The sequence below is a fragment of the Manduca sexta genome, chromosome 9, assembly GCF_014839805.1.
Source record: "Manduca sexta isolate Smith_Timp_Sample1 chromosome 9, JHU_Msex_v1.0, whole genome shotgun sequence".
Classification (NCBI taxonomy): Eukaryota; Metazoa; Arthropoda; class Insecta; order Lepidoptera; family Sphingidae; genus Manduca; species Manduca sexta.
In genome coordinates, this window is record NC_051123.1 from 8,382,599 (window position 1) to 8,405,797 (window position 23,199).

A 23,199-nucleotide genomic window follows, 5' to 3' on the forward strand; every position below is an offset into this window, starting at 1 on the left:
TAAACAAGTATTGGCAAGTAAAGAATTTAAATTCACATCTAGTTAGTGATTAGTTCTCGCAGTTGAAAGAAAAATGTAAAAATAATTAATAATCATGGTTATTTCTGCCTTTAAAATTTCGTCATATTAAATTTTAAAGGCCGAAATATCCATGATTATTAATTATTTTTACGTTTTTCTTTCAACTGCGAGAACTAATCACTAACTAGACGTGAATTTAAATTCTTTACTTGCCAATACTTGTTTAGTTACCCAGATTAAAGCCGAAACAAAATGTATGAAAATGGACCTTGAGCTACCACCTTAATAGATTAGATGTTTTTATATGTTTACAGATACGAAACGCAACCCCATCGATAGTAAATAGTAATTTCTATAATGTTGGTACTGGGGAGGGTCCTCGGTAAATATAATATTAATTAATTATAATTCATTTAATATTATGTTCCTTTTCTACGTTATATCGATATAGTCAATCAAGAAACATAATATTACTTTTGTAGTTAGTTTTTTTCATCAGAGTGAAATATAAATATAAGTAATTGGTATTGGATGGTATTTTTCAATCAGACTAAACGTACTTACTTATGTTACGATAAAATGAAGCGCAATAAAACACTTTAAAATATTTAATTTAACATAAATATAATTTACAAAAGTCAAACTTAAATCTAAAGTTTCGTCATCTGAAATCTGATTCATACCGATCTTTTTCACAATTTTATTCAAGCATACAAACACGCTTGAAACATTCATACGACTACATCACTAAAGGCAGTGGATTGTTACTTGTAAAGCCTCTTTAAACCTTTTATTTAGCTCTAAGGTCGACAGTTTCGAATCCAGACTCTATAGTCGATATTTTGGGAGGTATCAGCTCTGGCGGATGCTCTCTTGATAGCGAAGCCCGTTTATGTCTCGGTGGGGGAACGGGTGCTGGTGGGGGGACTTTCTTCTTCAATAAGTTCTTAATCTTCATGCCACCTCTGTAGTAGTATAGGTAGATGCCGGCAAGGACCATAATTGCAACGAGCAGTGTGACAATGGCGACCAGAACTCCGTACCAAGCGCTGCCAGTGGATTCCTCCGGCGTTGGCAGAGTTGGCCGTCTGTTTGGAGGCACGTACGTAGGTCTTGGTCGTCTAGTGGTGGTAGAGAAGCGTTCTCCTATAGCAATGTCGGCACATGCCCTGAATTCCTCCTGTGGGCCACATCCAACTCCCCCAGTGCCGTTGTCGCATGTACCCCAGTTGTTACCAGCAATATATCTCCATTGCATCACACAGTGAGGACATTCAAGATCCTCTGGCAACTGATACTTCATCTCATATACTTTGTTCCCATCTTTGGGGTAATATTTAGTAGCGTCTCTACCATCCAGTTTGAGAACATTTTTGTCCAAGCAATCTTGCGTAGTTGACTTCGGCTCGTTGCACACTCGGAACTCAAAAAAGCCAGCGTGACTGGCAGTGAGTTCTACTTTGATGGTAATCGTGGAATTTGGTGGATATTTTCGAACTATGACGCCTTTGTAGAATCGTCCTCCGGGTTCGTGCGCTCGCGGTGGGGGAGCGTCCCACGCGTCGCCGCAAACGCCACATTTCCCTCCGTTCTTGTTCCATTGTCGTGTGAATCCGCCACAGAAGAGCTCATGATCATTGTAGTTGTGTGGGGTATCGAAGCCGAACCGCCAGGCGGAGGCGCGTGACGGTGGTTCAATGAGCCTTCCGTGACCGTTGGCTGTTCCCCATGAGATGGCTAGTACCGCGAACCAGCACCATATACTCTGGAAAGATAGAATTTCCTAGTTAATAAGAAACTTGAAAAAAGAAAAAAGTTTTTAATTTTAGCTGACAGCTCTGAAGTGCTAATGAGTTCAGACGCTTTCACCGTTATTTTTACTTCTAGTGTTAGCCGGTGAACTAGTTACGAGGAACTACTTATACTAACTCAACTGATATTAATACTTAATGCTTTCGGTGTAATGGTTTTACCTGACTACACCAAGAAAGGAGGGTAATGTTGTTTGTTATTATCTAAGCGATGTTCCATTAATATTTTTTATAATTATTATATCTTTTTGCAAGGTAATGCAAATAGTAATTGATATTTAAATATGTTTTCAAATAGGACTCTGACAGTATCTCTACTTTATAATTATATATTATATGACTTCTGTCCAATCAATACCTAATAAGGATTTTGTCTAACAAAAGTCTGTCGACAAGTTATTTATTTATTTGTAATAAAGTATACCAACAGCACTACATATTAAATCAAACAATATAAAGAAAGCAATAAGGTACAGCATCTGATATGTGTGCTACTAATAGGTGAAAACAGCATTTTACAATGAATAAGAAGGTATATAAGTAAACTGACGTGAAGATGTACCCATATTTATATTTAATAGGCATTAGGTAACGGAATCATTGATTGCCACGTAATTTTTAATTCTTCAAAAAATCATTTCATGAAGAAATATAACAGAAAAAGCTTTCATTGAATTGCAACGTATCGCTACAAATTATTAAAGTTAATAAGTAATAAAAGAACTAAAAAAACTTTGTTGTATAATTTTGCATTAAAACACAAAAAAAAAAATAATACATTTATGGCAGGTCATAGTAGGAATCCAGCTATATATCGGTCACACCACCTTACATATTCAATAGACGAGTTGGTTTTCTCACGTCTAAATAAACTATTACTGTGATGCAACGCATATCATTGTCTTGAGAAAGTCCAACTTGAGTTAAAGATAAACAGACGTTGTCAAGTAGTTAGCGACTAGCGTCATGGTTTCTATTTACTACTCAGTGATCTAAACCCGAGTGTTCTAAAACAGAAGTGTTATTCATCGAATTAAATATACCTACTTACTTATCTATTTGATTGAATTATGTAAATAGAACAATGTTATTAGAGAGGTATTGTTAACAATAATACCTACATTTTTCTTTATAATATAAGGTCTGGGGGCTCTATTCCGTCTACGGGGTATATCCATCTTTTTGCAATTAAAGGCGTTCTATTTGAAGGATAGCTTTATTGGCTGTACAGGTAAATAAAGAATTTTTCACTCTCTTTCCTATACGACTATCGAATCTGTCCTTTGAATAGAACGCCCGTTATTGCAAAAATACGAATTAGCCTCTATTGACGGAATAGGGCCGCTTTACTTTAATTACTTTATATCTAAGAATATTTTATTGTGTAAGTATATAATTCATCTATAAGAGGAGTTGTTAATGCCAACTATTATTAAAATTAAAACGCTACTTTCTTTAATTTGCGCCTTTAACGCTGTGGGAAAAAAATATCGTCTTGGTAAGGTGGTGTATTGTTTAATTTTTTCCTTCAGTTTTCTATAGTTCATAATAGTAGTAGTAAGGTATATATTTATCATATTGTAGTAATAATGACTTCTACCTTTTTGTCACGATTACTTAGTATTTTTATACGCTCTAGGTTTAGACATAGCGACTTTCTAGACTCTACTTATAAAAATTATAATGTTCGCAAACTTTAATCCTTTTTTTTTATAATGTTCAGTGTCCATCACGGATATTATGACCAAGTAAACTCATGAGCTAGAGTAGGTAATGTACATTCGATATTAAGACGACAATGTCTAGTCCTTTTTACAGTAACTAACGGCTGTTAGCCTTTGAAGCGCCATCTGGTTGGTGAGGTTGTTTAAATGCATTGTAAAATAGATAATAAAATTAATAAATAACTTTAAGCGATATCTATCGTTGGTTCCACTAGAGCATTAGGACTACAGTGTTCCACGAATGTACAATTACGATTATTCCCATTGAAAATTAATGTAAACTCCCAGTTCAAGACTACTTGTCCAATGTGGCGGGACATGTCACTTTCTTAATACATTGCAAAGCGAAGATCAATGGCCCCGTACCATCTTTACATGATGTATTCATTCTTTTCTTTCCCAACCTCAAACAATTACCAGTTTATAATTCCTCAATCCTCTTAAAAATGTAAACGTTGCACTAACTTTGTGAAACAACAAACATTACGATATCAAGAAGTTTACTGTTTACGGGTAACAGCGTGATCGCCGCGCATAGCAATGAATGCATTCAGGGCCGCACTCTTCAAGAATTGACTTTCTGTAATGGGTTGAATAACTAATGATCTATTTTGCTGAGATATCTATTTAGTTAAATAAAGATACAATATTATCCGTTGGAAAACTGCTCTACAAATTTATTTAGTTAGGAAAATAGCATAATAGTCGCCAGAGCATAATCCCGAGGACTATGCAGACAACATTTTACTTTAGCAAAAATGGGAAAATGAAAAACTCCATTACATTATATGGTGGTACCATACCACTGTAATGTTAGCTGATTACTTAATACGTACATTCTGAAAGTAAAATTAAGTGCCTCACTGCATCCCTGTTTACACGACTTACAACCATTTTAAAATCTAGTTGGTTTTTGTGCTTATAAGAACAGCAAGTTCAATAAACACTGATGAATAATGCAATATGTGTCGGCAATAAGAACGTTTATGCCGTGCGGTGACAAATACGATGATCTTAACGTACTTCAAATAGTGCTGAATACACTTCCCCATCAGTTACATAGGATTTTAACCTGTCTTGCATGATAATCTGTGGTAGTATAGGTGCATGTTTCAAATATCAGATACCTACAAGTTATTGGGATTCAATAAACAATTGAAATTATAGATGTATTCATAGAATATTGTATTCGTTTCATTTCTATATTCAGTCAGTTTACATTTTGTACATATATTTTTTATCGGATAATCAAAATACAACCCAACATAAATAGATATGCCAATACGGCCCACAAATAAATAAATACGTTATCACAAGCGAAAATAATGTTTTTAAGTCCCTGTTCGTTATTTATGTCTTATTGTGACTTATGAATGACGAGACGAGCCCGCCGTTCGCCTGATGTTAAGCGATATGACCGCCCATAAACAGCAGAAACACAGATGAGATGTTAAGTCTCATTATGTCCAGAAGTTACACTGGCTACAATGTCCTTCAAACCGGAACGCAACAGTGACTACACACGGCTGCTTGGTGGCAGAAATAGATATTGCCATGGTATCTACCCAGGGGGACTCTCACATATGAGAGACCTACCACTAGTAAATGATTATTCTCGCTTTAAAATATCTAAAAACAAAAACCTTTGCGAGTTTTGCATTACATTGATAATTGACGCGTAAAAGGTCAGGCTTACGACCGACCTAGCTTGTTTGAAAGTTCAATTCTTGTAATAGCACTTTATTAGACCTATTATACATTAGGAACCAATCGCCGGTTAACCTTTACCATTTCCGCCGTATATTTAAACTAGTACGTCTATATTTTAGTTTTAAAGTATGCGTGGAATATTAAGCCCTCTTTTGAGAATTACTCTCGAGTTATGCTGTTTTGGGCATAATATTATTGTATACCTTGTATTGAAATAAGGTCAGATATAATCTCTATGGCCATAAAAAGAAATTTGTCTATTACTTCACAATGGGGAAACAATGAGTCGCTAAGTTTTCTAAACATGAATGCGCTTGAATTATTAAAACTCATTGTTACAGTTTGTATGCTTCATGTGAGCAACTAAAATATTTAAGAAGACAGCAATTTACGTAAATATCTGCCTGCTTTTGCCTGAGACAGTGAATTTTTCATAAGTTTGTAACATTATGTATGTTAGTATATTATTATTCATAAGTTATGTATGGTGTATGTTTTGTTGGCTGTCCAAATAAATAAATAAATTATGGCATCAAAAAATATAAAATTTAATGACCTTAATAGAGATGCGACTGTTGTATAATTTACAAATACAAAATAGGTAAATTGAGTCTTTTTTTACCTTAACATAAATCTAAAGTTTTACAGTAGCAGCAGGGACGTCTAGATTAGATGAGGAAACAGGACTCGGAAGGAATGATGTCAAGTAAATCTTGAAAAGTATCTTTTACTTGAATTTCCTTTGGAAAAAATTGATTCAATATTAAATTTATTGTAATAAAAAATATAGAGCGTTCGTCATTTATTACATCAACGATTCATTTTTATTTTATATTTTTAAGAAAAATAAAACATTGCCCACGCGGCTCACGTCTGGCTTTCACTGTTCACGATTCATTCTTCATATTGACCGCCGCGTGGACAATTACAATTTTTATATTGATTTGGCTTCAAATAAAACATGTGACTACGTAGAGCATTTTGTTTGTGCATTACGTTGTTTAAAACTTCTATATATACCTATGTAGATAGGTACATACTTACCCGGATCTAAAGCGTTCTTCTTAAAAACAGTGTATATTTCTACGAATAAAAAAAAATATCCGATGAAAGTAAAAAGTGTTTCAATAGATTTATATACTTAGTAGGTTGTCATAATCGTGTATTCTGTCCAGAGGTCGAAGCGAAGATGCCTTTTTAAGTTATTAAGTTATTCCTGTATTATTTTTATTTTCTGTTAGCCTTAACTAATTTGGTACATAAAAATATAGGCATGACAAATACTAAGGATAAGATCGGTCGAATATAACATTCCCATACATAAGGTTAGCGTTAAAAACTGTAGAAAGGTAGGAATTTGCTACGACTCAAGTTCCATATTCCACTCTTAACTTCCGCGCTTTATGGCGTGCGCTACCTCCTTTATTTCATCATTTCAGGACTAAATCCTAAGCTGAATAAAGTCTGTCGGGAAATTCAACTATTTAATATTTCAGGGTAGAGGCTTATTTATGGTCCCATCTTTTATTTTATAGGTGGTTGAAAATAGACCCATAACTCAATGTAAATAGTTTTTGCACGTCCAAATTGTCTAAAGAGTTTTTAATTCATTGACAGGCTCGGTGTTGCCACACGAGGAACAATTGGTGTTTGTTTAGCAACAGGTCGGTACGTGAGACGCTTCTGCGATGGCGGTCAGTGTCCGAGGCCGTGCTATGAGGACACCGTTTATAAATTGTTACCGTTTGCAAATTATGTAGGCTTTAGGACAAATCCTGCATAAACTTAGTTTAGTAGTGTAGCTTGCACTTTGTAAGTTAGATTTCTATCTTAGATTATACAGAAATATTTATTTAGATTATGGTTTAAATAGGACTGAAAAAGTTAATAAATTCATATCAGAACCAATATAGTGATTTATATAAGGCAATTTTAACAGTGTTTACACTTATGTTTCGCTACATACCGGTTTTGCCAAATAGAGGCACTTACGTACCTTGTGCTAAACATACATCAATGCAATTTGCGCAATGCAATGACCACCGCCTTTGATGACATCGTATGCATGATTTCATATCCACACGGTGCAAAACGAAGAATGTTACTATATTGTATTGCAATGAACAGTAACGAGCCTACTGATTACTAACGCAGAATGTAATGTCCTGTAATTACTGGTCAGCCTTGCTTAACACAAGGGGCAGTGACAACGGTAAATGTCGATATGAATAATATCCAGAAGTAAGAAACGCTCTCGAAACCTGTGGGAGGTGGCATTTGAATATATTAATTCTGAGTGAGATTTATTGAATTAGCGTTTGCTTAATTAGTTACAAGAATGTAATACAAGTTTTTAATATTGTAATATCTTGAATGTATAACACAGAACTTATTGTTGCATTTATTGCTTGTATTATTGCTCATATCTGTGCTTTCCCCTTACCACTTATTATGACTTAAAAGTCATATGCTTCATCCAGTTATACAATACTTATTAATAATTTGTTTCATTAATATCTTTTCACTATACATAAACAAGTTTATGTATTGATTGACTGATTTCTTTCATAACCAGTTTTGCATGGCTATTGATTCTTGAACTTGCTAATTTGAACAATACCACTGGCCAAAACTTAGTCAGTAATTATCAGAATGCATTACATAACCTTTGTTACACATAAATAGTCAGTAGGTATTCGATATGCTTGATCAAGTTACTGTCTCATGATAGTTGGCAATTATAGTTCAAATAGTGGGTGCGCTTATTGCAACCAACTTTACCACACCCACGGAGCCGTCCGTACTTTATTTCAGTACAATCTATGGATGTTTTTTTTATATTATAGCGTAGATATAAATAATTTAGAAATATACTTACTTAGTAATTTTTTCAATTATTTTTTTCGATTGAGTAAGGACAAAAATGTGGAATTGTAAGACCATTAAAATGTGCAGCTGTATTGAGTAAGTTGTTACACACAGTACCTATTTGTGGAGCTGTGCAATTGTTGTCTTCTTTGAATTTTTAAACATACGCGACCTCTTAGTATTGCCAAACTTTAAAATGTACCATGTGTATATTTATTTTAAAGCTGCGACGTGAATAATAATTGAAATATTATTCTATTTATTTATTTCGTAAATACACATACAGACATTTAATTACTTACTCAACACATTCCAAGTGAGTTAGTTTTTTATACTTTCTTTTTGTAAAGCAATGATTTTCATGACACAAAAAGTTTTAATTCAATGATGGAATGAGTGTTTGAAATAGTCCAATGTAACTAAAAAGTTAAAATTTGGGCACATACTTAGTTTACGGCAAGTACGAAGTATCATGGCTTTGTTTATAACGCACTCAACGTATCTCCTAGGTGTTGCCAAATACATGAATCGAATATCATCTTGTTTTCCTTAGCTTTATGTTTTCACATTGCTATGCTATACACAAAACCGGAAAGTAAAGATTCTGACAATAAGACTCAATTTAGGAAGTATTTTTTATTATAAATTCATGAGTCGAAGTACCTACTTTGCAAGGTTTTAGGGAAGTTTAAGCGAATTTATTGAAATCGGTTTATGCTGTTGTAAGTAATGTAACATACCTATCAAAGTCTGAATTTTGGGGGTAGATCAATTTTAATTTCATTATATTTGACGTTAGCACGTTGTAGCACCAGTTTTTAAATATATAATATAGTGTGACTGAAGATAACCCTGTTTCAAACATGGCTAACTATCCATGTTTTTTTATCTTATACTTTATTTTTGTTTGCAGGAATTTAAGAGAAGTTCAAATATCATCAATGTTACCTTTAAAAATTAAGTTTTATTATAAATATTTTCCTCCCCTTCTAAATTAAATGGATGAAAGAGATGACGCAGTTTACACAGAAGCACTTGTTGTAGGTTAGATCTGATGGGTCCGTTGCAGTCCGATGCCCTTCATATATCGCGTAATGCCCCAGACATCAGTGCGTTGTCCAGGTGTGTCTATTAGTATTCACGCAACATTTTGTCGCTTCCGTGCGTCGAATGCTATAGGAAAGTGAAAACCGACGAGATGTGTTACGGAACTTTCTGAATGGCCCGTTTGTTATATTTGCCATTATCTTAGCTGTCACTGTTATACATACATATATCTGCGATGTTGCACTTCCCGTTGGCTTGGCTTTCTCAGTGGAGTGCTATTTACAGTACGTTTCCTTCATTAACTTATTCTTTCCCATTTGTTTCGTTGCAGTGGAGATTTTCAATATTATTGTAATTAATTGTTGTCATCTAAATATTTTTCACTTATTTACCTTATTAAATATTTAGTCTTGTCATCACAATAGGCATGTGTTAATCTAGAATTCAAAAAATCAGAAATCAACATTATTTATTATTCCAGAATAATATTACAACATCGTAAAGTAAAGAATAACTATCGTAATCTTTTTCTTAGCTAAGATGACAACTAATTGATTACGTTTCAGTGAAGATTTCCAACATAATAGAAGATAATACATTGGTCTGAATGATCCCATTAGTCAATTGACTATGTGTCTGAGTGCTTTCACCTAAAGTGGATTTTGCAACTCGTTCATTTATTCTTCATAGCCCAGCCGTGGTTTCAATGGAATATAGATGACGTTAGTGCCTTGGCTTTGATGGGACGAGGCAAAGGATTTTAATGTATTTGGCCTCGAATTTTTTAAAGTGTTTAGTTCTATAAGAGTTATTTGTTTAGAGTTTAACTATTGCCACGATGGTGGCGAATTGACCCTAGGAAAATGTAAGGACATATTAATTCATTATTTATTTACCTATTTAAGGAAAGGTAAGTAAAGCTATCTGATGATGAAAATCACAATGATATTAATCGTCAAATGTTATAAATTTTTAATCTCTTAGTTAGAAATTGTAATTTTATTCTTTGGGCCCCTCACGCTATGGAATAATTGACCTTGATATATTTTTAACGGTCACATACTTTGATGATCAACAGAATGTTGCTAAAACTTAATTTAAATTCACCTTTAATAGGACCAGTCTAGGGAATATTAATATGTAGTTATAATTTATAGCCTCCTTTTGCTAAAACTAGTAAACATTAACAATAATATGGTTTTAATTACGATGTTTTTTGGCCAAATTCAACATTTTTATTAATGGTTTACTATAATGGTTACGGGTAATGCGTAGTTGTTATTCTTGGATTAGCTTTGCTGTATTTTTTAAACTAATTGAGGCATTTTGGGGTGGTTAAAAAGGTCTAATAAAAGTCGCAGGAGGTTGCTGAATAAGGGCTGCTTCCAATAGGTCAATTTGGAGATCTTTGGGGGAGGGTTTTTTACCCATGTTCAGCAGTGGATATCCTGCGGCTGATGATGATAATGGTACGAGAATAAAAAAATATATATATGTAGTTATCATGAGGCGCAATAAAACGAAAATAATGGACAGAGATCAAATTGATAGTTATTAAGAAGCATGATCAAATAAAACCTAGGTAGAATTACTTACCAGACTGCTTACAACTTATTGTCTGCATTCACCATTTGACCATTTCTTTGCATTACATAACGTTCACTGATCGTGATCGTTTTAATTTTTGTTATATTTTTTACAATTCTTTATAAAATCGAAAGCCATTGTGGCACTTTTACACTCATTGTCTGTTGGATTGAAGGTGTTAATGCGTATTTAGGTGAAGGTTTCTCGTATTGTTAAACATTGAGTAAAACTGTAAAAACACGTGTGGCGTAAACATTTATATTATTATTATTGTCTCTGTTTTTAACATGTACATTTATGTTAAAAATACTACTAATCTTAGCCTAGAGATTCCAGGATAAAGGGATCAATGGAATCTTACGTTTCCAGGGCAAAAAAACCTCTTCAAGATGCTGTCTGTCATCTCTAAATTCAATTAATGTTATAAGCATCATTATTTTAGAAATATCCAAACATGTTCGCTTACATATTTTTGGGTTAGGATTCTAAGTTTATATCAAGAATTTGCCAAAAAGGGTTTTAATTTTATTTATTACCAATTAGGTACAATTAAAAAGTTTTTTTGGCAATTTATGCAAATATAACATTCCAATTACTATATTCATTTCCGTCTGTTATTAAAATAGAAAGCTGGAAGTTAATTTAACTTTAAAATTAGACACAAAATTGTTTACTATACTGGTTAGACGACGTTTTATTTTCGATCTCTAATGCCTAGGCTAAGATACTAGCATTTAGGATTTCACCATCCGAGCAAAAGGGAAAGGTGCTTGTTAAGTGCGAAACTAGTTGGTTTCCACTAATAGCTATTATTTTATATACATTTATAATCTCAACTGTTATCTTTACGCACGGAAAGGAAGGCGTGAGCACAATTGTAACTAGCTCACTCAATATTGAAGTATTATCGTGTATAGTGGCCCAAGATCTTGTTAATGGAGATGACAAGAGTATAAAACACTGAATTCTGCGTAAGCATAAATATTCAAAGATGGATCTCGTAAATTCTTTTGATTAAAATATTTTGTCGTCACGAAATCTATTATTATGGTCGAAATTTGGTGACGATTTCGTGATTTGTTTATTTAACTATATTGATTAAATCATTTGAACTAGATCATTAATTAACATGGATGACTAATATGTTTTCCGCCAAAAGTTATTTAAGTTGTATTAGTTATCATATCTGGATTTTAAATACCAATGACCGCCAAATTTATTTTAATATACACCTTTTAGAATGAAACTTGGTTCGATTTGGAGGAGGCCATTTTGTTTGTTAAGTTTGTTTTGGGCCCCAACGCGCAACATGCGTAGTTATGTGAAAAGAATCTCAAATTTCTATTTATGCGAAATATTATAAACTTATGCGAATTTGTTGTGAATCTACTATGAAAGGCCTCGAGCAATGTTGTTTAATTTCTTATTTATGGTTCATATATATTTTAAATTTCACAGCTTTCTTCGTACCGTCGCTATCTGTGAAAATTTACTTTTTTAATCAATAAAAGTAAATAAAGCACTCTATTTAGTAATTATTATAAGTTTTAGTAGGTTAACTAAAAATCATATGTACCTATTTAGTGTTTTACCTAAGCACGCATCTATATGTATCCACTCTCCTATGTTTTCATATGTTATTTTTAACATAAGTACCACAATGTTATTTAATATTCAATTAACATGATAACGTTTTACGTCTTGTGTTAAATATTTATGGCAGACTAGAATAATAAATTTGAATATTCTGATGAAGATGAATCATTAGTTATTTGCCCTTAAACTTGAATCAATAAATTACGAGGATTGTGCGTAGTTACAAAAAATGTTATATCCGGATGTTATTTTAATATTAGTTTTAAATGTGCGTATTTTGCGTTTCATTTTTTAATATTTTTTTTTATATTATGTGGCTACAAGCACTTAGTTGCTGTGCTACGCCAAATTAATATTCATTATTATTAGGTACGCACACATTGTAGAGACGCAACTTGTTTTTGCCATTTATTTTATTTATAATTAAACCTTATTCAGTTTTGTCTATGCTACGGCTTAAAAGGCTAACAAAAGAGAAACAACTATAAAAATTCACACGAATTAGCTACGCCACGGTTGAAAGACTAGTAATGTGGAATCAAACAAAACAAATGAATGTATACTCTATCACATTGTAATAGATTTGTCAATGTATTTCGTCAGTTCTGTAACGGTACACGCGTCACGGTAATGCGCGGTGTACAGTTTCCTTGTGCCACTCTCACTTCTGGAATCGAGGGTTTAGTTTAGCAATATATCCGGAGACCTGAGACTAGAAGCAAATGCTTTGCACAATAATGATGATAGTTCAATACAAATTTTCTTTTGAATTAATATTGCCCCAATAAGTTTCTTGGGTATGGTGGTACGTTAGTATGGACTATGGCTCTTTAAAATTTAAGGATTTAAGTACGATCCATCTGAATCACTTCTTTGAGTTTCTGAATCATAATTTCTGTGAGGTCGGTGGGTGTACATAAATATTCTAGTACTTATCAGAATGTCTTGTTATTTAGCTAACCTTGACAATAGGAAAAGCCGGTTTTGGCAAAAAAAATACTCTTATACCACCCACTTCAATCTAAAGAAACATCTATTATAGATCAGTGAATTATTTATTGTTTTAGACTAACATTTCAAGACATTTTCTTTAATAGAAAACCTACTTACTTGTATAAAAATTCTACAGGAAGCTCTCTACACACTAAACCAGCCGACATGGCATGCCGGCATAGCCTGGCGCGGTGGTACCGACTGCCGGTGTACTTGATAAAATCATGTCGGAATTCGGAAACTAACTGCTGGTAGGTCTACCGGTATATATCGGCATTATATTATATAGTTATATATTTATACTTATATACTAATATTTATCTTATGTATTTATAAATCTATTTGAATATATATGTATTTTGAATTTCCTACCTTCCTTTCATGCACCTACTATGATTATCTCTGCATCACTCTAAGATTGACTGGTAGAGAATGCCTATAGCATTAAATCCGCCTGTATACTTTTGTATATGAAGTGCTAAATAAATAAATAATCGATATTCTAAAACCCATTTTACAAAATGTAAAATTAAAATAGGTTTAGTAATCACTTAACAACGTTAATCGCAATTGTACAATACTTAAACCAAGCATTATATTATGTAGACCAGAAAGATGTTAATCTTAATTAATTCGTCATTGTTGTCGATTTTCCCACAGAGTGAATGAAAATGAACTGCAAAATTGTTACATAACTACAAATTGATTAAACATTTTCGAGACTGATTACGAATATTTATATTAAGAAAATGATTTTTTAGATACCTAATATACGGAATATTGTGTTTCTCACGTCTAAGTATGTGAGAGGCAAGTTACCGACGGTGGCTTCACATAGGTCTTTTTACAGCTTATATTGATCACCTGATAAATTCCAGGAAAAATATATTATGTAGAGCGTGACTCAATTATTCGTAAAATAAAATTATAGATTGCCTACTCCCGTAGTTTGAATTAAACTTTAAAGAGGCTAGGGAATTCCATTTTCAGATATAGTTGCAGCTGGACGCATTTAGATTAAATTTGGCACACGGACAGATCATGTTCTAAATTACCCATAGGCTCTTATTTATCCTGGTAATTTGCTTCAATAGGAAATACTGCAGTTAATGTGTTAAGTAAATTAAGTCCTTCGGGTGCCGGTCTAAAACACTACAATGTTTTTGAGACTTTGAAGGGGGCGAAGTCGCGAGGAACAACTAGTATAAGTCAATGAAACATTGGCGGAGCGCGTTTATATTATGCCGTTTTCAGCTACACGCGACGCGCATATTATAACCACTACTACTTCGCTTGATTGAAACCGCTCATGAAATTTTACGAGATCAATCGGCATTGGATCGGTGACCATGATTAAACTTAGCATGATCACGGCTTTTTGTATACCAACATTAAATATTATCGCAATAATAATGTACATACAATTGTTCAGTATTGAAAACGTATCTAACGTAATATTATGAGAGTGAAGGAACAGAGAGTGCACCTGTGTATTGCGCACACACTTGTGTACTATAATATATCCTGTGTACCTGACTGATCTCTGGTGAGATTGGCTGCGGTGGCCGAAATTCGGCTAGGAGGGATTCAAGGTAAAATTATAAAGTAACTCTTTTCACCTGAATTAAATATTTTTTCACAATATCAATTATTTTCAGTGATAATGGACTTTTAACCAACATCACGTATTTGATCTTTGCCATTGTGAGTTCGATAATGCGTTTGGAACTAACCAGACTTGATATATTGATCAAACATTTCGTCCTCATTGAATCATAAGTAAAAATTGAAAGTCATATTCGCGTATGCCCAGAGGTCCGCAAACAATGGACAATAAACAAACAATGAGTAGAAACTCAGGTGTCATGCGGATCACGCGCGCCGCTCGGAAATCATCATCGGTTAGTGACTGACCTTACCAACCACCTTAAGGTCTGTGGTAACAACAAAAATAGATCGGTTTGTGGTCTATTGTGACGTTTTGCGATATCATGCACAAGTTATTTTTACTATTAGAACTCGGAAAATGTAATTAGACTGTTTTTGCCAGCAAAGCGAATGAGCGGCAGTTTATATTAATAATAGATTTCTTAAAATTATTTTTAGTTTATAATGTGCAGAATAATGTTGCCTGCCTCTGTGGTGTAGTTGTATTATGGTACGACTGCAGTCTTGAAGTGTTGGGTCCTAATGATATTTGATTTTTTCTACTCAGTATAAGCTCAGAGTCTGGAATTTGTGCCCGATACGGCAATAGGCTCGTATCACAACATAAGTCGGAAAATACTTAGCGATTAGTGAGTGATTTTTTGCACCTCTTCCTACGCCTTTGGAGATAAAGGCGTGATGATTGTGTATATATTTATTTACTAATGCAAATCAAATTGGACAAAGCTATATCGTAAAGTGTTAAGTCGCAACCCGCAACAGTTGAGATCTAAATTGTACCATCAGAATCATAACCAGTTTCGAATCGTCTGCAGTTGACAACAAGGTCGCTCGATTACGTCAATTTGATTCAAATTGTTATTGTAAAGAAAGTTGTCACGACTCGGGACTGCTTGTTTGATCGAATAATGTCGACATTTGGCAAAACGTGACGAAGTCATTGGAACTGTAGTATACGTGCTTAGCCATATCGATACGTAACTTCTATTCGTTAAACGTGACTATCAAAGTTATGGTTTGATAACACGGAACAGCTAGGCTTGTGGAATAAATATGTATATTTGGAAAATATCGGCCATTTACAATAGCTATTAAATAAAAACTGTAATCACAGGCTATGAAGATATTGTTAGCTTGAAGGATATTCTAGAGAGGTTTAAATGATTCAGGCGCTTCTTAATATCTCTCACCTTCGAGGCATGTAGTAAAGTTTAAGATTTTCCACACCTAGTGGTTGTAGAGTGCGTGTGAAACATTTGCCATTGTCTCCATATCAAAAAAAAATCCCTACGGCGCCGTCCACGTAATAAAGTTTTTCCGGGATAAATATTTTCCCGGGATGAAAGTAGACTATAGCACTCAAGAATAATGTAGCTTTCTATCAGAGAAAACATTTTAAAATCAGTTTAGGATTTCCTGTTTTAGCGCGTTCAAAAAAACAAATTCTTCAGCTTTATATATGAGTATAGATACAAAGACAGAACCCTGTTTTCCCGAGAAATATGTATAGAAAACCAAATGAAACAATGTATTTTGTATTCTATGACACTTCATTGACTCGCTACAGCCCAATATATTTTAACAAATATATTGGGCTGTAGCGATAGTCAATGACTAACGTCACACTGAAGTCCAAGGCAACAAATCGCCATGCATTCCATTAAATAATTTAGCTAGAGATTAATATTTTTCAATATAAGCTTGGGTAACATTCGCGTGATAACAAAAGGTTTATTTTGACACTATATTCAATGAAACGATAAACTATTATGGCTATTGGCCACTGATTCAAAGCCCGTATCCAATTGTGAGCTCAACGAGCGCGAAGTATTCACTTCCTATTGTTTCTTTTTTGTTATACAAGATTTGATAGTCGCTATCGTTATCGTAGTTGCGTGAGCGGCTCGTAACTAGCTCTCACCGCAGTTTTTTTCTAAATACTATGTATGGTATGAATGTATTCGCTTAGAGTGTATTACGGGTTATAAATAAGTAAGTGTTGTCATTTCTAGGTAAGGCCATTGCACCCTTAGCGTCATTCCGACCTATATAACTGGGAAGCAAAGCAGATGTACCAATTAACACGTTGTGAATATAGTTGAACGATTTCACTAGAATTTACTATTTTGTTCGATTGCATTTTGGTAAAAGCGCATTCTTAAAAAAAAACATATTTGAAATATTATATTCCAACTTCCTGTTTATTCTAACAGGATTTGATTGTAATATAAATGACTTAACATGACCTGTTAGCTTTTCTGGGAGGTCGACACGTCATGTAGAACCAGAATGATTCATCGCCTACCAATTCTAACTTAGCGAAGATCTTGATGTCACAGACCGGTTCTAAGTTTGAGTCTTTGAATGTGCATTTAGTGACTGAGCTGTTGTATGTATCTTCCGGAATGTGTTTTTATTTACACCATTCGTTTATTTCACGTTGAAAATTCCTCCTTCTTGTGTTGGCTGTGGATTAAAATTAATTTATGATAGTTTTCTAATACATCTTGTGGTTACACAAAATAAATTGTATAGTGGACAGCTCACACCATTATCACTGAAAATTGTGGCCCTCGGTTGGAGATATAAAAATTTGTGCTCTATGGTTGTTGGTTAGGAATACTATGTAGGTTATCATGGAGACTGCCTCGGTTGCAACCCGTGGTGGTAGTACGTACCCGGTACGAGTACAACTGCCGTCCTGAGGTCCTGGGTTCAATCCCGGGTTGGGCCAAAAATAATCGTGGCTGGGTTATCTTAAAAATTACTCAGTCGCAGCTCGCAGTCAGGAAGTTGACGGTGTCATACTCCCGAGCCTCGGAAAGTACCTACGTAAAGCCTAAAGGCCCTGTGTCTGATCTCTTTCCGGTCATGACGGATTGCCATCTCAACTATTAGAGTGGAGGAACAGGGAGTGCACCTATGTATTGCGCACACACTTGTGCACTATAATATCTCCTGCGTACCTGGCTGATCTCCGCTGAGATTGGCCGCCTTGGCCGAAACTCGACTAGGAGAGATTCACTCAATATATAGGTAAGGAAAGGTAATTTTTGCAATCTTTTTGTGGAGCTACATATTTGACTGTCATGTACTGTTCTTAATTAACATTGCAACTTGCACTGAAGACTTAGTAAAGTAATTCTCTTTTATCTAAAGGCTGCGGAATTTGGCGTAAGGAAACCAACGTTCCACATTTAACTTTCTAAATTGTTAATTTGATATGTGTATATTAGTTTGTCGAGTTTTTTCACGTCGGATCGATGTTCGTTTATTATTTACGTGTGAAAGTTGCCTCGCCTGTTTTACGAGCCAACTATTGGCTGAATGCGCACCTTCCTTTAAATATCGATATTTTATGATATGATGAATAAGTATTGCAGATAAATTTATACTAAAATTATATGCATTAATTATCCAGAATAGGAGGGTAATATTAAAAATATATTTTCTCATAATTTTATGAGAAATAAGAAAGCTGAAAATGTGTAAATATTTAAAAATTAAGACCATTAAGAATGGATGCAAAGAGTAGGGAGGGTAATAATTAACCGAAACTAATTAATTGGTTAATTATTAATGGCTCATTTAACCTTTATGGTACATAATCAAATGAAAAATATTTTAATATAAAATTATAATATTTTTTAATATTTATTATAATGATAAGCAAGGGCAAAATAGATTTTCCAGGTATAACTAAAATTACGCTTTATCTTTATTCAGCATACAGACTAGTTTTACTTTGTACTATTTCATCTGTTTGCCATTAGTATCTATCTACGTGGGAACATCTCTTAAGGAGAAATTCTCGATTGTTAAGTTGTGAACATCTTTTCATCTCCCTGTAGCTACAATTTAGATTAATTTTATAATTCCACTTGGTTTTATGATTGCAACCTTTTATTTTTAATGATAACTGATATTAAGAGGTGAGATTGGACTATGGTCATTACTATTCACTTATTTGCCTAGATATGACTTAGGTAAGTCATAGATTTTTTTATACTAGCAAGGCAACAGCCTAGTTGGGTGTGGAACGTACTGCCGAGACGAATGTCCGCAGGTTCAAATCCCAAGGGTACACACATCTGACTTTTCTAAAAAAAATCACGTGTGTTTTCTTTGTGAATTTATCGTTCGCTTTAACAGTGAAGGAAAACATCGTGAGGAAACCTGCACATCTGAGAAGTTCTCTATAGGAATTTCGAGGGTGTGTGAAGTCTACCAATCCGCACTAGGCCAGCCTGGTGGACTAAGGCCTAATCCCTCGCAGTAGTAGAGGAGGCCCGTGCTCAGCAGTGGGCAAGTATATAATACAGGGCTGTCATTATTAAGGCAAAGTGACGCCATTGCACCTGATTGTAAGTAGAGTAGGGTCCAATAGAACGTCGACTGGCAAGAAAAGAGTACCCCTCGGCAGTCGACACAATAATGCCGGCTTATTGGCGCTGAATATGATACAGGCTGATCCCGGAACGCGACACACTTACAAGTGCCACTGCGGCGGGTTTAGCACCTTGAGTACGGTGGTCACTATCCGGGCGGACATAAAATATATCCTACGGAAATGTTTCCATTTACTTTATAGGCCGTGAGAAAGGCTGCGTTTCGATTTGACTAAATGGATTTGAATCAGTATTAATACCTATATTTAATTATGATATATAAAATTCTGTTAGCTTAATTTAAAGTAAAGTATAATATTTTTATATTTAAGTATATATTATAAAAGTGAACTTTATGAGGTTTGGAAACGTACAGACAATTTTAACAACATTTTTATGAAATTACCTGTAAAGTAATTTACTCAAGAACTCAAAGAAAGTAGAACTAAAGGGTTCGGTAGACATATTATATTCTTTTGAAAGTTCGCAACAAAACCTGAATACATTTCTCTTTTTTTAATAATTTCACTGTCTGTATTATTATAATTAGTTATTATTAAGTTAAATCATTATCTTAATTGAAGATAAGAGAGTTATTACCATTTAATTATTTTCACAGTAGACAAAATATTTTTTTGTATTTAATTGTGTTTTTCTACATTATTTAGATATTTTTAAGCAATGCCATTGACGTTGCCAATCGTAGTTTCGTCAAGGGTAGATACGTAATAGTAATACAATGCAACAACTAAAGTAATGTTAAAGGAACCTTGCAGTTTGGGGGATTACGTATCAAATAGGAACCTGGCATCCCCTCTTTCACCCTATGTGAGACACAAATTTCACACTCGTTTTGTTTATTAAAAATACACCAATTCGAAACATTAGGGAAAAAAACCTTGCAGTTGCAGCGTATTCTAACCAAGAACAGAGAATCATCTCAGATAGGTCAAGAAAAAGTTGTGTTCGTTTTACTGTGGTATTCTATCACGTTTTTTTGGGATTGTATTTTACTATGTAATTTGTAAAGGCACATATTGATGGGGTTGGAAGGAGTAGAATATGTAAAAACCTTTATGCCTCTAAAGTTATTGTAACTCCATGCAACAGGAGGTACTGATCTGTGGCAAAATGGTTGTTTATTCTTCTACTAATATTTAGGAAAGTAGTATGGGGTTTGTAGATTATAATTAATGAAACGTAATCGAACACTTACGACAAAAACCTATTTTCGACCAACAACTTATATTGACTATTGTTTAGAAAACTATTACCGGACCTTTAGTGTTCCCTGGAGCGAGAATGAGTTTTTTGAAATCATTGTTTGAAACTTTACACCTAACATTTTTAGAATGATTTGTTAGTTTTTAATAGCCGTTACGGAAATTACAATTCTTTGCTGAAAGGCCTTCATACAAATATTCAATTTATGTTTCAATTATTATAATTGTTTACATATTTTGATACTAAACTACTTATGTTCCGGAAAAAAATCCAAATTTTATCAAACTCGAGTGCCCAATTTTGAATTATTTCTTTACCGCTTAGCCACGAGGGGAAGTGCGGGCAACGGTATGACATTTTCTATACGTCCCCATACAATTGTTTTTCCCGCCACCCGCTCCTCCACACGTGGCTTAGCAGTTAGCAAGGACCTGCCAATTAGGTACAGGAATTGCAATAGAGTTATTTTAAATGTTGGTAAGAATCCAGGTATGGTAAGACTTGTTTATATTTAGATAGTTTCAGTTATCCTTAAATATGGTCTAGTTATTTAAAAAAAAAGTAGTGATTATGAATCGGTTCCGTTACCTAATTCCAATAACGTTAGTAAACTGAACAAAGGAAGTAAAGCATTATTACCTTGGACTGCCTGTCGCAAACGTGAAAGTGTCTTAGTTTGAATGCCTATGTAAATTGTTTGTAGGTACTTAGAAACTTATATTTGCCTAATATTATGCGTTTTATGGATTAGAAATCTAAGGCCGAGATATACCTTATACAGTAATTATAATATATACAATAATAACCAAGAAAATCATATTTTGTTTTTAATACTCGCATGAAAGTAATTTAATTTATAAAACAGGATATCTTTCTAATAAGTAACTAATTAGAGTGAAATGTACAGCCAACGTTTGCATTTACTTCTTTACAATGTATAACAAATCATAAAACTTACGTTCATTTTTCTCTGCCAACTCTCTCCGTATCCTCAAATGGTTTAAACAACACACTTGTCTATGGAATTTCGTGTTTGTGTATTAATTTAAAAAGTTTCGTCGGAACCGGTTCCGGCGTAAACAAAAATGTTTCGTTCGGTAACACGCGCGCCTCCACTTGGAGCGCATCGGCAACTGGCGAGTTCGGCCGTAAAAAATAAACTTTCTCGACCGACCGCAATTTTAAACAGCTTCATAGTCGGTCTACAGTTGCCCTTAGTTTACGTAATTTACTTGCTCTATTAATGTTGATTTACTAGGAGATATATTTGTTAGTATTTTTTTCATATCGCTACGCCTTTTACGGAAGGGACAGACTGAAATATAACCTTATTATGCTCAAGCTGAGCTGACGTGGGCATGCCTGGTGAAGTAAAATAGCGACTTCTTAATTCATATGTAGGTTATTACTGAGTTGTTTAGGAGCTTAGACTAGGGTAGGTATTTAGTTGATCGTTTTGTACTTGTACCGGTTAATACCTATAAATTTTGAAAGTCAATTGTCACTTGAAAAACTTGGATCATGTCTGTAGATCCTGTAATCGAACTAATGTTGTAACTACTAACTAGGGTGTGCCGAGACACGGAGCGCAGATTTTGAAGGAACGCAAAAATGGCTATGCTAAGACTAAGTTTTGCTTTTAGGATCCAACTGTACCTTTGTAAGCAATAGAGTAACGTTAATTATGACATTCTAGTCTGTGACGTTCTATAATTTATTTTTATCCAAAATAGATATTGAACTAACTTAGCTTTTCTAGTCCGTGGCTTAGTTTCAATCCCGCTTTGTGAATTAAATTGAATAGTAATTATTGAAGTACCGATTAATTATGTTGAGCATATTATTATGTAATTAAATACCTGGTTAGTACGTATTAAGAATAGTATTAAGTATATGTATTAATTAATGTATTGGGAACGTCTGAACGTATGGATACTTATTACCTGACTAGAATTTTTATTGCAGTAGGAATCTTGGATTATTTATACATTATAATGTAGTTCAGTATGAAAAGTCGCGACAAGCCACAAAGACGAGGGCGACAACCATGACAGCCTTTGACGGGCGGCATTGAGGCGGAGGTCTGTGGCAGCCGCCTGGGACCTCGGGCGGCGAGTTATCAAATAAGAGCAGACCTAAAAGTGCTTCTTTTTTCTCATAAGCGAAACATTGGCACGGTAGCTCTTAAAATAACTGAAATAATTTATATGTAAAACATACTTACTTTATATTGAAAAGCACTGAGTTATGAGTAGGAAAAGTGTACCTACACTTGTCTAAATAATTATAAATAAAGTTTAGGTACCTATAGGTTTGGGTGTAGAGGTAATCCCTGAAACAGTCTACTGTTCCTGTATCTGTTTCGATTCTGAAAATTCTTTGACTAATATAACGCTACATTATTTATCCTTAACTGCTAGAATAAAGGCGAGTAGTCGCCAGTAAAATTATAACTTATAGGTAATCCTTTGCAAAACTACGCATAATACAACGTTAGTGAATCACCGTTTTAACGTTTTTAATAAAAATTGAAGTTTATTTGCGACCTTACCTACGTGATAC

General features: G+C 34.1%; 1 protein-coding gene across 1 annotated transcript; it reads right to left on the reverse strand.

Annotated features, from left to right (window-relative positions):
• Window positions 1–614: 614 nt before the first annotated feature.
• Window positions 615–21,794, reverse strand: LOC115452786. The gene is made up of 2 exons (XM_030181387.2): window positions 21,596–21,794; window positions 615–1,786 (listed from the first exon to the last, which is right to left on the reverse strand). Exons 1-2 carry the CDS (start codon window positions 21,599–21,601, stop codon window positions 812–814), a joined length of 981 nt encoding a protein of 326 aa, XP_030037247.1. The 5' UTR covers window positions 21,602–21,794; the 3' UTR covers window positions 615–811.
• Window positions 21,795–23,199: the final 1,405 nt, after the last annotated feature.